Source organism: Anas acuta, chromosome 19 (genome assembly GCF_963932015.1).
Source record: "Anas acuta chromosome 19, bAnaAcu1.1, whole genome shotgun sequence".
NCBI classification, from domain to species: Eukaryota; Metazoa; Chordata; class Aves; order Anseriformes; family Anatidae; genus Anas; species Anas acuta.
The window spans coordinates 10,775,722-10,791,169 of NC_088997.1; the positions used below are offsets into that span (position 1 = coordinate 10,775,722).

The window sequence follows — 15,448 nt, forward strand, 5'->3', positions numbered from 1 at the left end:
CCGTAACTCAGAGCTGGAGCACAAACAGGTTGACTGTGCACAACAGCACATGAGTCAGGGGAACACTAAACAGGGAAGTACATTAATATTTTTAAGCCCAGCTATGAAAGTCTGAAAAAGACCGTAAGCGTTCTTATTAGAGCAGCCAGCCAAGCAACTAAGATATGCATCTCCAAAGTTCGGCGGTACAGACACAGCTCCATATAGCAATATTTTCCCTTGTTCATTATACAGATTATGATTTGAGCAGCATGAAAAATGGATGACTATGAGGGGGAAAATTCTTAGCGAGCTACAACATGACTCATTCTTTTAATAAACTTCAAAGATATCATTTACAAGCAAAGAAAGCACAGAGGCAAATGGAATAACTAAGTGCTCGGATGGCTGATTAATTCACATGCACAAATCAATGAAAATCAGCTTAGCAGCACACCGAATGAAAGCACATCAGCTTTCAACTTCTCCAACTTCTTAAAACTTGAGTTAATTAAGAGTGCTGATACCACTTAAAAAATGTGAACAGTTGATTAGGGCGGTCATGTTATATTTTTCAGTAATACATGAAGACAGTTATTAAGACATCAAGTATTAAAAAGGAAACCGGTCTATTGTACACCCTAGTGCTTATAGAAAATTCCCCGCAGTAGAAACATCAATGATGCTGCCTCTTAATTAGTCTTTAATACGGATGCTTTAGCATCCTAATCATGCCACACAGCTTTGGGCAAATACCTGGAAAGAAAACCTTTTGAAAAGCAACTCGGATGTTCTTGGTTATGCTGGTGGGAATCCAGAGCACCCTCAGCGAGCGCACTCGGGATTTATGTGCTGCTGTAACAGAGCCGAGCGTGCACAACTGTATTTAAGCAACACGTTGTGCCGAGATGATTACTGCTGTGGAGAGTGAGAAACATGAGAAGCTCACGTCGCCTGCTGCTCGGCACATTTGTTTCATTGCGATCTGGCTCCTTGCCGGAGATCTCATCAGCTACCAGTCATTTTAATCCATGGGACTATGAAAGAAGGGAAGTAAATATGACAGCACTTTGTTTCTTAGCTCAGATAATGTCCAGGCTTCCCAACTTAATTACTGAACAAGAGAATTTTCTGAGCTCCGAGCCCACAAATTGTACGTTTGTTCAATTGAGGCTTCAGTGAATTAACAGAAGAACAGAGCGTTGGCCAAGTGCTCCTGACCTGCTGAGCCACACAGCCACCACTCCAAAACTAGGGCAGTCCTGCCCCAAGACAAATATAAAAAACCTCAAATGACATGTTGATAGATCGCACACCCTGCAATAAAAATGCTTATGATCTGAGCATCAGCATTGTCCAAATTATATACACAAGCTCTCGTGCATGTCTGCTCCTCACTGGAATGGATTCGGCCTTGTCGGTTGGTTTTTGTTTTTAATAGTCACTTTCAAGTTGATTTAACAAAGGACATTGGTTTATTTGTGTCAGTTAAATGTGAAGAGCTGGAATGGAAATGGTTAGTTAGGCAGCATAACCCCGATATTTATCGGGAGTTCTCCGGATGCACCACATGTATGGCTACATGCAGATCTGTGCCACAGCACCCCATAAATCTTCAGCAACTCCCTTGAAGTCAAAGGAACTCCTCGCATAAAGGCTAAGCTCTGAAACGCTGGATGTGAACTTTCCTTCCAGCTTTTAGAAGTGAATGATACAGATCTCGCAAGAGAAATCTCGCTGTTAAATCCCCCAGCTGTTAAATCCCCCAGCCACCACTCCTCATGCACAGAGGCAGGCAGGAGAAGTTAGAAAGACTCAGACTGGGAGGTAAGAGGGAGACTTCAGCCTGATAGCGACTTGCTTTGCTGTGATCCTTCCTATCGTGCTCCAGTTTCCCCAGTTGCAATAGGCTAACGGTACTAGTCCCCTTCCCCTGCAACAAAGTAGGCAGAGGACAGAAAGCATTTCCCCACGGCACTGTTACAAACATGCACAGCAGTGCTGGGCCGTCACACGTGGCCAGTCGCCATGAGCTGAAGAGGCTTTACATCCTACAACTTCATCTGGTCATAGCTAAAAGCCCCACAAGCCATTGCCACGTGTTGTGCTTCCTACTTGTTTTGGAGGCTAATCCCTTTTCTCGTGCTGGAAGCTGCCAGCTACCTCCTTTAGCCGGGATGTTCACATGGGTTGCCTTTGCATCCAAGCCCAGTGCAGGACTGCAAAAATTCCTCCTCAGTTTCAGAAATGCATTTGCAACAAAATGCAGGCTTGGACTAAAGACTGACTTTTCAAGGACACGATGTGGCAGCTTCACTTGAAGATTCCAGATGTAATCATTCACCTATGCTTGCAATGAAGCTTGTTATCAAGCCTTAATGGGTGCTCCAAGAGTGCAACAAACGCCCGTCAAGCCGAACTCCTCAGACACACCATGTATTAGTAACTTTTAGCTGAATCAACAGAAATACCAAACTGGCTCCCTGCCTCCGTCACCCAGATGTAAATAATTAAAGGAGGAGATTTCAGCAGAGGCAGCTCGGGACCTACCCAGAAGCTGCCCGTGCCATGTGCAGCCTCGTGCTCCCACCCAGGGCAACTGGGGTACCCGACCGGCCGGTCCCTGGGGTGGCCCCGACCACCCTTCAGCTCGCCTGGGGGGGTCGCACAGCGCTGCTCAGCCCAGCTGTGAGCACCTTGGCCCCTACCACGCCTTCTGTCAGGTCCACGCAAAGTGCAGGGATGCTCTTGGGCCCATGGCTTGCTGCTTGGTGCAAACAGCAAGTCTTTATTGTTTGTTTTTCCCCCCGTCAAGCAATTACACACTGCTTAGGTTTGTTTTACAGCAGGCACTGGGACAGGTGATTTTTTAACTTTGTCTTCTCCTCATCTAACTGGAATAGCACCAAGACTCTGAGTAGCTTTTTGACAGGTGGGGGCAATCGCTTATTGGTGCATGTAATTAAAAACTCATTAAAGCAGAGCTCATTTTCCTCATTATTTTAAGCACTTAGTCTTTGCTGTTTAAGAGGACAAGACTGAGCAGACTGGGACAGATATGTCCCTCTGGTCCTTCCCCTCAGACATTGACTTGGTCATTTTAATTTCGTAGCGAAGTCTCAGATACTGACCAGGAGCTGCAGCTGCAGAACCTCGTCCTTCACTCTGCTGAACACGAGTCGGTCCCCGAACCACGAGCTGGGTGATGTGCTGGAACCAGAGCTACGGCACAGCCACCAAGGACAAGTGCTTTCAAGCAGCTGAACATCAATTTGAGGAAGGCTTGAGGAAATTCTGTGCAGTGCCTCAAATCCCACCCCTGCTTTGCCCAAGCTCCGTGATACAAACAGCCCTTGACCAGAGGACAAACCCAACAGGCTTTATTATTATTTTTCCCTTCTTCAAATGAAAAGGCTGCAGAGAAGCAGCAGGGCTCTGCTCAGGCTGATTTGGAGAGCTGCAAGATGCAGCTTCACTTCAGCAAATACAGATGGCCTCCCCGAGGAGGGCTGGTTCACCTCCAGCTCCGAGCAGAGCAACTGCACCTCCCGCCCCATCACGGACACAGCTCTGAAGTCAAAAGCCAGGTGTGCAAGGATCAGCCCTTCACAAGTACACTTGCATGCACGCAGTCCTATATCTGTTGGCAGCGCGGATGGGATGCCTGGGCACAACCACAATTACAGATGCAAACATACCCAGCTGCTCCGTGATCTGCCTGCAGGGGTCAAAGGTCTGCAACGGTTTTGGGTGCTTGGCTGGCCTTGCGCTAACACAACCCCGCAGCATGCTCCACTCCTAGGCTATTGAACGAATTCTTTAGGACCTGCTTACATTTTTCCCTTCTAAACACTTCTGCCCCTTTGCTTTAAGAACAAATATAAATGGCAACATACTGCGTGTTAACAGAAGGCTCTGGCTTTTACAACAAGAAGAGGGTTTTGCAATGCTTGCCACTGCAAAAAGATGAGCTGCACATCCTAGATATTAAATCTAGCAATCAACCCAGTATAACTGTGATAGAGATGTTATGGCATTCAAGTTTACTAATGCAATAAATAAAAGTAATGTGTATTTAATAACCACATGACTGATTCTTCATTTGCTTGGGTTTTTGCACACCAGTAATCAACACTAATTTCTATTGGCTTAAATAAGAGAACAGGGTCCCACAGAGTTACACTGCTGTAAGATACTCATGTAAATGAGAACAAGTATTAAGCTCTGCAAGAATCTAAATCTCTACCCACTCCACCCTGTGAGCCTCTCTGGAGCAACAGGGGATTAGCTACATTCATTTTAAATGAACGTCATTTATCTCAAGTATTTAACCAGGAAATCCCACAGAGATGAGCCTCATTTTCTGGCAGATGCTTTGCAGTATCTTGTAATATTTTTTTTGTTTATTTGCTTTAAGCATGACCTGGTCTTTGCCTTAACCTATCTCACTGGGGTCTTGGAAGAAAAAAAAAAAAAAAAACAACAAAAAAACACAACAAAACATGCCCCAAGCGTATGCCAAACCAATTCTTTAGCGTTTCATCCTCAAAGAAACATTAAGAAGTTACTTCTGATCAAAATAAACAAACAAACAAACAACAACAAAAAAACGGGCTTTTGGAGAAAATACCCAGGTCACAAATGCAGTATAAACACCACAAATACCACAGCTGGACACAAGGACAATTACACACCAGCAAGAGTTTTTGTTCAATACATAGAGGAGACCATGAACAGGAACTGCGACAGCAACAAGCACTAGGTTTGAACACTCCTCAACCCTGCCGGGATTCTTCTGGGTCAGAATTGAAGTCCCAGCTTTATACATTATCTGTCCAAGCACCACTCTGACCACCATGGGATTATGCCTTAGCCTGCGTACGCTTTGCCTACACAACTGCAAATTCCCCAGGCGTTGGGGCTACATTTGAATTAGCAATGCAGTCTCTTTTGTGCTGCTGCCCTTTGCCTACACCTACTCACCTTTTATTCCAGAGCAGAGGGACACAGACCCCAGCTTTTGCTTCACCCTGCAGTGCATGGGCAGAAGCATTGAAATAACCTCAACTCATGGAATCACGGGATCATTCAGGTTGGAGAACACCTCTAAGATCATCTAGTTGAACATTTAACCAAGAATTAAGTCCATCACTAAACCATGCTACTAAAATCCAAACCCACATGTTTCTCAAAGATCTCCAAGGACAGTGACTCAACTGCTTTGCTGGGCAGCCTGTTCCAATGCCACGCAACCCTTTCAGTAAAGAAATTTCTCCTAATTCCAGCTTGTTCATCATCGGGGCAGCTCAAAGGTTTGCACAACACCCCTGAAATCCCCACAGTGGCTGTGTGCCCCACTGACCCTGCCATGCGAGAGTGCTGATTGTGTGCGTAGGGCACTGGACAAGGGCTTCACAAACCAGCTTCTTTCCACAGCTTCTTTTTTAATGCTATCTCCAGAACGTACAACTGAGAGCAAAGCAGGGTAGCCTATAAATTCTGTTACATAGGGGTGTCACAGCAGGTGGCAGACACTGCAGCAACATGACCATCACCAGCAGCAATGGGGACACCACCTCCGGTGATCAGAGGACACTTCTGAGGTCAGCAAAGCGAGGAAGCCACCCTGAACACCCCTGTCCCTGTCAGCCTCTCCAGCTGGGGCTTGGGCTGGAGCCTCCTTCCCTGCAGCTACTCAACTAGATGTTCACGAGCCCCCTGGAGCTGGCTGCTTGACCCGTCTGGCTCAGAAAAAGGGAAAAATTGGTTCCGCTCCCAAGGTGAGAAGCCAAGTAAGCCACTTGCATTGCTAAGTCACAGATGCGCAGCAGCCAGAGAATGCTGTTGTGCCTCCACACAGAGCCACACCTTCCACACTTTAGGAACACGGCTGTTCGGCAGGAACTGGCAGGTGAAACCATGCGAAACAAATAAGGCCACTGGCTGGGCTAATCCTGCATTTAGTATGAGCTAGTTTTCCTCTTCGGATCACTACATGCCCACCTTTTGGAGCAAGTGCAATGTTCCAATGAGGCAAGAAAAAGGCAAATTGTTTAAGAACACCTGGCTCTCACAAAAAACATCCCACATGAAAATCTGGGAGCACACCTTTTGCCTTTTTTAGGTCTGTTTAAACACAACCTAGTGACAAGCAAATCCCTTGTTCCAGGAAAGCCACCGCAAAATTTCTTTACGTTTTAAAGGGAAGCTGTACTTACTGAAGGCTGTGGGCAGGGAAGGAAGCCTCTCTCCCCATCACTTCCAGCCAAAGTACAGCAACTAGCACAGACAAGGGCAGTGTGCGTTGCATGCTCTGGAAAGGCTTTAGCGTGGGTTTTCCCATGTCCTGAGTACTGCTGTTCATATTTCCAAGAGTAGAGACTTTCCTCATACCTGCAAAGGGCTTTTGTGGCTATGGTGCAGGTACACCAACCACCAGGTACTCCAACCGCTAACCTACTCACAGAGGAAGAAACTGAGGCATGAGGTATTCTGCTCCTTGGCATGAAAGGGCAAACCACAAACTGGCCCAGACCAGTATCCTGTGAGGCCAGGATCTGGGAGAGGTTTCTGTCCTGCATTACTAACAGACCTTCCCTTACCTGCTGGAATATTTCTGAAAACATTCACAGAATCACAGAATGGCCGAGGTTTGAAGGGACCTGTGAAGATCACCTGGTCCAACCACCCTGCCGAGCAGCGTCACCTAGAGCACCTTGCGCAGGATGGCATCCAGGTGGGTTTTGAGTATCTCCAGAAAAGGAGACTGCACAACCTCTCTGGGCAGCCTGTCCCAGTGCTCTGTCACCCTCCCAGTAAAGATGTGCCCCCTCATATTGAGCCAGAACCTCCTGTGCTTCAGTTTGTGCCCTTTGCCTCTCACCCTGTCCCTGGGCACAACTGAAAGAGACCAGCTCCATCCTCCCCTCAGACCCTCCCCTCAGATATTTATAAACATTGATGAGGTCTCTCCTCAGTCTCCTCTTTTCCAGGCTAAACAGGCCCAGTTCTCTCAGGCAGTCCTCATACGACAGGTGCTCCAGTCCTCTGATCATCTTCGTAACCCTCCTTTGGACTCGCTCCAGTAGTTCTGTTCCATTTAGATCAAAGCATCCTGCTCACTAATCTAATTAAGTAGAATTAAACAGCATGCACTTTTAAAAAAAAAAAAAAAAACAAAACCCAGCAAGACTGCTAACTTACATCAGCGCACAAAAACTCCCAAATCCACCCAACAACAACTCATGGCCAGCAGGCACCACAAGCACCCACCTTCCTTCCTAGTCCTGTGACCCCCCAAGTCCCCCTGCAGCCTGATGTGGGGCTGGTTCCTGAGTGAGGCCAAAGTCTCAGCTGCCCCACCGTGCTGCGTGGCTTTTGTGAAGTGCCATGCAGCCCCTCTCTACCTCAGTTAATACTTCTGCAAACAGGGTGAAGCGCTCACTATACATCCTTTTCTTGGAGTAAAGTCATCGCTGCTTGAGAACTGAGAAGCACCCTGAAGTGCCCAGTTCAAAGACGTTTTTGATGGAAGCAGCTTGGGCAGGAGCCTCACCCAGCTGGGTAAGCACCATGAGTCAATCCCTGACCACCTCAGAGGGCTTCTAATCTACTTCCCCAACAGTCCAGGCCATGATTTTGCTAGGGAGGAGTAGCTGGGAGTGCTGAGAACCACAGCTGTGAGGCTGAATCCTTCCCCAGGCAAAGGGAACTGCAGCCTTGGAGGAGACAGATGTTTGCCCTGGAGAGTGCTCAGGGGAATCTGCACTTAGAAACATTGATTAACTTACACCTGTTTCATTTTTACTAATTAAAGCCTCTACATGACAGAGCAGTCTAAGTAGCACGTACAGCCTCACCCTCCACACTTGGCATGCACTCATCTGTCTTCCTCCCTGCTGCAAGGAAGGATCTTGTACCATCAGGCTGCAGGGAGACAGGGAGGAGATGCAAGGTGGAAGGGTGCCACAGGAGCAGCTCTTCTGCCAGGTTTTACTTTACTTATAAAACAGCCTGACATGCACTGTAAAACTGAAGGCTCCACCCCCCCCCCAAACCATACTCAACATCTTAGTTTGTATCAAGCTATCAACTTCAGCAGCGCATTCAAAGACAAAAAGAACTCCCAATACTGATAATATCTTAGAATAATTGAAAGTCTTGGGCTGGAAGGGACCTTAAAGGTCATCCAATTCCAACCCTCCTGTCATAGGCAAGGATGCCACCCACCAGATCAGGTTGCCCAAAGCCCCATCCAGCCCGGCCTTTAGCACTTCCAGGGCTGGGGCATCCACAACTTCTCTGGGCAGCCTGTGCCACTGCCTTACCACCCTCTGAGTGAAGAATTTCTTCCTAATGTCTAATCAAATCTGTCCTCTTTTAGCTTAAGACCACCCCCCTTGTCCTATCATTATCCATGCAAGGAAAGAGTTCTTCTCCATCCTTTTTGTAAGACCCCTTCGGGTTTTGTTTCACAAAGAAATTGCAGCTAACTTTTTTCTTCAAAGCAGCAATAAATAAAGGTTTTATAAAGGGAAGAAAAAGGAAAAAAGGAAAAAGAAAGGAAAATGCAGAAGTAATAGAACTGTAAATATGCAGACCTGAGGTAGATGTGCTGATCTGCAGGGGGAGCTGCTGGAAGAAAATGCTGATAATGACTCCTTACAGAACACATTGTGATTTTTATTACTTTTTTTTTTTTTTTTTACATTCTCTGTATACTAAATTGATTAATCCGAAGATAAAGCACCTCCTGCCCTACTGTATCTCACATGCTCCTGTTAGTTGCTCTTCCAGTCCCGAGGACAGTATTTCCTCCTGTTTTGCACGGCCTGATGAATACTACATCAGTAAGTCACACATTATCGCCTTTCCCCCGGCAGAATTTGAGACCACAGTGGGAAGAATAATGCCACAAACTACCAGCTTGTCCTAGAACATTCTGCTTAAAATGTTGGCTGACATAAAAGAAACAAGTTTAAAACTATTTATCTGTCCCTGCTTTCATGAGAAATACAAAAAAGCCCAGAGGGTTATGATTCTGTTGGGCAGAAATTGATGTCAGCTGCCACAAAGCTGGTCTCGCTTAACACTGAAGACTACGCTGAACACACGTATGAGGCATTTGAAACCTGTCTGCCTGATGTTAAAAGCAAGAGATGTGTTCCTTATATATCAGTGAAACCTTTGGAAGAAGGAAACTTTAACACTGTTTACGTGGGAAACAGGGAGGAAAAGGTAAAATACTGATGTGCAACTCACCTTGACCTCAATGAAGTCTGGTTTACCCAGGGATACCAGGTCAGCATAGGCTCTGAGTTCATCCACGTTCCAAGCTTTCACCAGTGTCAGCCTATAGACTGTACGCTGTTGCTGTAAAAAAAATAAAAATAAAAATAAATAAAAAAATTAGCAATCGACACTGACACATGGACAATGTTCCAGCCTTCCACACAGCTTCAAATAGGAAAAAAAACACATTAGTTTATTCCAAGAAACCACAGGGTAGGACAAAGTAGACCCAAACCAGGAGCCACCTCACTTGTTCTTTAAAGGAAGCTCCACATCTTTGAGCCGAGCCACCTTTTGCTCTACAAAGCCCCATCTCCTCTCTATAAAACGCAGGCACTTCATTTTCACAGGAGCTTTTACTTATTTGGAAAATAACCAGGAAGTTTCTCACTTTAATTTGCTTCCCCAGGCTTAAAATCTCACCATTTGTTGCTCTAAAGCTATTTTATTTCCTCCAGCTGGATCACCTGGCCCTGGTCACTTTTGGACAGACTGAACAAGGACAGACAGAGCATTGCCTGCCCCTGTCCAATAACTCTTCCACCAGATTAGGTACAACATCGCAGAGAAAAGGCTCTCGGGTGATCAGTTATACAGAACATTTTATTGGAAGCACACAGTGACAGTTAAAAAACACAGCCAGGAAACAGTGCAAATACCTCACTTACGAGCTACTGTTAAAAGTGTGGCACAAACCGCTATGGACAACCTCAGTACCTGCAGCACTCACAGATCCAAGAGCAGCACCCACCCCTCACTGCCCTCCACATCCCCGACAGACCTTGTCCCCCCATTCCCATGCCGCAGATGAGCCCGCTGAGTGCTGCAGGCAGCTCACGCTGCAGCAGGATGCCCAGGCTGGATTTATCCCCGTGCACTGCTCCAGGCAGCACTCTGAGAACTTCTCTCCTTGGAGCTACTCAGATGCTTCCTCCAAGGGCTGCTCTCTGCAGCAGTTACTGGTGACAAAAGGACTTTGGCTTCCTTAATCACTTGGCCATGGGATGGATCCAGACTCCCTGCCTACATCTGCCCCTTTCTCCCCTCTCCTTCCCTTCGTCTTCCACTAATTTCTAGAGGTAGGTGAAATACAGCATTGTGGACAAACTTCTGGTTAGCTGTTCTGGATTAACTCACTGCACTCAGCACATCGGCTGCACGATGTGACAAAGGCCACTGCACACCAAGGCCAGGACTTCAGCAAGGGCTGGAGTCTGGTTCTCCTGCTCCACCAAGTCCAGACTTTCATCACTTGAATTAAGAGATTTTCCCTTACCTATTAACATGTCTGTGGCATAAGGTTACCCCAATTTCAATGCCACTTGTGGTACGCTATTCAGTTTATTCTATTTTTTCCCCAACACAGAACAATGAGGTAATACGGATATCTGCAGCTGAACTGAACTTTTCATCACCAAACCTCTGACCGTTATGCACTGCAATGCCCTTGCAGCATCCTACTGGGTAGGGCAAAGCCAGGACTGGGGCCAGGACACTGAGTTCAAAGCTCTGTTTTAGGAGTTCACCCTATCACCCTTCCCCAGATAAAATGGAAGTTTCCCACTATCTATCCCAGCCACATTTTACTTCTGCAGGTCCCTCTGGCCTACAAGCAATATAAGTGAACTTTGCCCTCTATGTAAGAATCAAATCATCACTGTCCTAACACAACATACAAGTGTTTTCCATGGAGGAAAAAATTAAACCAATATTCTACACCAGTTTACTATGGAAGTGTTCCAGATTATTAACAAGTAACTAGAGCACAAACAAAAAAAAGGAGCATCTCCTTCCTCCAGCTAACAGCAGAGAAGAACAAGGGGCGAGTCTTTAGGGTGCTGGGGTATGTGCAGGGAAGTAAAAGCCAATGCACACAAAAGCACATCCAACGCACTCGGTGCCTGCTGCCTGTCATCTCAAGAGCCCAAGCACCAGGTAAACCTGCTACACTCTCCAGTGATAAGTGTAAGAGAAGACTTAATTCCTACAAGGATTCAACAGTGTTTGAGAAAATAATTCTATAGTGCAGCATCTTTATTACAGAAGTTTGTGGAAGAGTAACTTCAATTAAAGAACAATTGAGTGAATGATTACTGAAGGTCAATTATTCTGTGAATTGAAATACTTTACACATAGCTTATAAACTGTTTTACGCATAGCGTATAAATACATATTTATAAATGAGAGACTGCAAAATAAATGCATCATTTAGCAGGGAAATAAGAAACCAGAGGGAAGATATCTAACAGGAGGAAAAATGCTGATACGTGCGTGCCTGTCAATCGTCTGAAGTGATTAGATACCCAATTAATCAGGAAATGTCTCCCCAAAGGTCAGCCCAGTGGTAAACAAATGCAGGCAGCTTTAAGGCAACAGTAAATAAAGTCATGTTTTTAATAACCAGCCCTCAAAGCCTGCTGATACAGACCCATCCTACAGGGCCAGTCCTCAGAGATCAGCAGATCAGGTCCCTGGTGCAATCAGCAGTCGGGGGGTCCAACACAAAGTGAAGCCTTTAGTGTTTTTTTTTTTTTTCTTTTTTTTCTTTTCCCCAATAAGATATTTTTGTGCTAAAATTAAGAGCAGATTTCCGGAAGTCTCTGTTGTGCACAGAAAGCGTAAGTTGGCAATGAGCACGCGGCAACTGAGACAAATCCATCCTGTTTAAACCAGCAAGGGTAGCACCGCCACTGCTGGCTGAATAATCCGCATCATTGGAGGCTATAAAACAGAAAAAAAACTTAACAGGGAGAAATAAAATACAGGAAATCCACATGTGGGAGGTGGGATGAAAGTCTTACAAAATCCACTTGATCTTCGCGCAGCAGACACTATTTAGGGAATTTGAAGACATCGCACTTGTAACAGAATACTGGACTGGGCAGAAACCGGTTTCAAGTGCCGGATTGGAAAATATCAGCACATGCATGGAGAGCTCCAGTAGACTAATGAGAGTTACGCTGCCATTTCAGGGGACCACTGTGATTTTTGGCACGGGGGCAAAACTGGTTCCCTTTCCATACCTGGGGGCAGAGGAACGTGCCAGAAGTACCCACGTCCCCTAGGAGACCACGCTGGAGGGGGCTGCCCGCAGCTCAGGAGCGAGCTGAGCATGTTCACTGCCAAAATACAGCAGAAGCAATGCATTTAAAAAAAAACAACCTCAAGTCTTTCCTGGTGAAATGTGTGTGAAATCAGATTGCAAAGATTAACAAACATCCCAACCAACGGTGCAGCGGCTGGGGCAGGCGGGGGGGCACAGGGGCTGCAGGACGAGCTGCTCCGCCTCGTGTCACCGCTGTGGGGAGGCTGCCAAGGGAGAGCTGCCCAAGGCGCGTGGCCAGCAACTGGCTGCTTGTGGCGAGGAGCAGGGGAACAGGCGTGCCGGCAGCCGTGACCAAAACCCAACCGTACTAGCACGAATTTTGCAGTAATACAAACATTCACAAAAAATCCTGGGCTGAGAGAGGACAAGCACGTGCAGCGAGCTGCCAGCCTCCCTCCCCGTCCTCCTGTGTCTGAGGCCCAGTCACTTGCTGTCTTGCAAGCCAGGACGAGAGGGGACAGCTCTCAGCACCTCAGCACTGCAAAGGCTGGTGTTAAAGTCAGACCATCTTATTTTCTCTATCTCATCTCAAGAATGGGTTTTAGGGGCTAACCCCTAATCCCCGTGCTTTGCTCTGAACTCTTAGCAGTTTGTTCCCTCTCCGACTTCAAAACTGGGCTGAGGCATGCAAACACTTTTCCCACAAATGTTTTTTTTTTTTTTTACACTCATTCTACAGAGGGAGTAAACCTAAATGACACAAAAAGTGGTTTGAAGCTCCCGCTGAACACACCATGGGGGTGTCAGATACAGCAAAAGCGGTTTGGTGGAGAGGATGAAATGCTATTGATTTACTTTCACCACAGCATTTTCTAATGTACATCAAGTAAAATACTTCAGCATGCTATTTTCTTGGGGCAATGAAGGCCACCACGAAGAGCTGTTTCTCCCATTTGAACCTCAGTTTTAATACTCACAAAGAGATGCCCTCCATCATTTGAGGAGTCTAACTGTAAAGTTCAAGTACTTCATAAAACCAAAACCGCTGCAGTAAGAGGGCTCATTCCCCGAGAGGCAGCACTAACCAACAGTTAATAATTGCAGTCCCTGTCTGCCATCCCTCACTTCTACAGCTGATGCATCACAAACTGTTAATTAATCATTACTGGTAGCGAGGGAAGCCGGTGAAGAGAACTAAACTGCTGGAGGTATACCAAAAAAAGTTGGATAAATCAGACAGCGCTGTGGCTGAAGAAACCTCTTTCCAGCGAGGAACATCTCTCACGTGCCATCCGAGCAGGGAAGAGCCCCTTTAAAGACGTGGTACAAATGCCAGATCAGAATGGCTGCGGGGCTAATGGTGCAAAGTGTTAGGTACAATCCTCACAGACTGCTGGCAGTACAAATACACAACCCTGTTTTATTAATGTATTATTTGTATTTGCTTGTACAATAGGGCCCCAGGAGGTTCTCTTAAGCGCTGAAAAACAAGAAATAAGAGCTTAAGCCCTGAGAATTTAATGATCTAAAACATCAGGATATAAAAACAGACTGCAATGCTTTACGCCCCACGTTTCCAGGAAAAGCAACCATTATTTCACTTCAGACAGCCATCAGAATAACATTAGTGTAAAAGAAAAAGTTAATATTGTAACGATCCTTTCAAATGGGTGAAAGTTGAGGGCGTGGAGCCAAGTACATGTTGATGTCTAAGGGCTCTTGATGCAAAGCAGCAGGCGGGGGGCTGCGGCTGCCCCTCCATGGTCTGGGGGTGCTCCAAGCTGCTGGGGCAGCCGCACAAGCCCATGGGGTGGCAGAGAAGAGGAAACATGGAAGAGAAAACATAGTAACATGTCCTTGTAAATAAATACCTGGTGGGGGAGTAAAGCAGGTGAAGACAGACCCTTCCCAGCAGTGCCCAGTGGAAGGAAAAGTGGCACTAGCTGAAACAAAGGAAATTGCACTAAAAAACGAATTTCTGTGGGGAGGGTGATTAAACATGGAATTGGTTGCCCAGAGAGGCTGAGGAGTCCCCGTGCTCACCCAAACAGGATCAGTGAACCGATTCAGGGCTGGGGAAGCCAGAATATCTTGCATAAAGTAATATAACAGAAATCATGGAGTGCACCAAGGGGTTATGTGCTACAGTGCCCGCAGGCCTGTGGCAGGAGCCAGGCTGGAGCAGGATGGAGCCTGGCCCCGACACAAGGCGATGCTCTGAGCACCCGGTGAGTCCGCTGACCCAGCTGGGCAAACTGAGGGCATTCCTCGGCTGTTTGCAGCCCTTTCCTGATGGAGATCACAGCTGAAGAACACTCTCTACAAAGAGACGATCTCAGAAATGGAATAACTGAATAACTGACTATTAAGGGATTATTATTTTTTCAGCTATGAACACTCCAGAGCCTAATGAAGTCGCCTGGCCAGCATTGCTTGGCTGCACTCCAGTCCCTGAGGAGCAGCCAGGGAAGGGTCTCCTCGCGGGGCGGGAGCAGAGCGGGATGCTGGGCTGCAACTCCCCTGCTGTGCACCATCCGCTCTTCAATTTGACCCTACAAGGACCCCAGCAGGACCCCTGTAAGGTCACAGGGCATTTACTGCATGCCCAGGAGCTAAGGCTGGAGGGCTCTGGCCTGCAGCCCCCCGGGAGGTGAAGTAACACCATCACTGAGCTCCTCCAGGACCTGGTGTGCACGCTGTGCCCTGGGGTCCCTGCAGGAACACCCTTTTCTGCCTGGCAGCCTCCTCCCTGCCCTGCTCAGGGGTCAGTAATGCTTTTACTTATGCCCTTGATAAATCAGTTGGCTCAGGAGATGCTAGCTGGAGAAAGGTGACAGGAGCTGCTGTTGAGAAAGCACCACAGCAGCAACCACTGCTGGTCACAACATCCTCTGGAAGCACAAAGCAGATCTCTGAGAGGTGCCAAAACAGCAGCGGGAGGGCTTGTGCTGCTACTTAGGGACAATTAGCATCAGGCACTGCAAATCCACATGCTGGGAGATCTTCCTGAAGGTCCCTGGGAACAAAGGCAAAAGGACAGCAACGTCGTCCTGAGACCCTGCCCAGTTCCAATGAACCTCTCCCAGGCTCATCCAGAGCCTCGTGTACAAAAGGTGTAATGGAAGCCTTCTG

The 15,448-nt window shown here is 47.0% G+C and overlaps 1 protein-coding gene across 5 annotated transcripts in view; it reads right to left on the reverse strand.

Annotated features, from left to right (window-relative positions):
• The window catches only part of TYW1B (tRNA-yW synthesizing protein 1 homolog B), a 104,785-nt gene that overhangs the window by 17,060 nt on the left and 72,277 nt on the right, over positions 1 to 15,448 (reverse strand). For all 5 annotated transcript variants that reach the window (XM_068656284.1, XM_068656286.1, XM_068656285.1 and 2 more), the window contains one exon: positions 9,241 to 9,351. In XM_068656284.1, the coding sequence (XP_068512385.1) occupies positions 9,241 to 9,351 (111 nt within the window). The remainder of the gene's footprint in view (positions 1 to 9,240; positions 9,352 to 15,448) is intronic.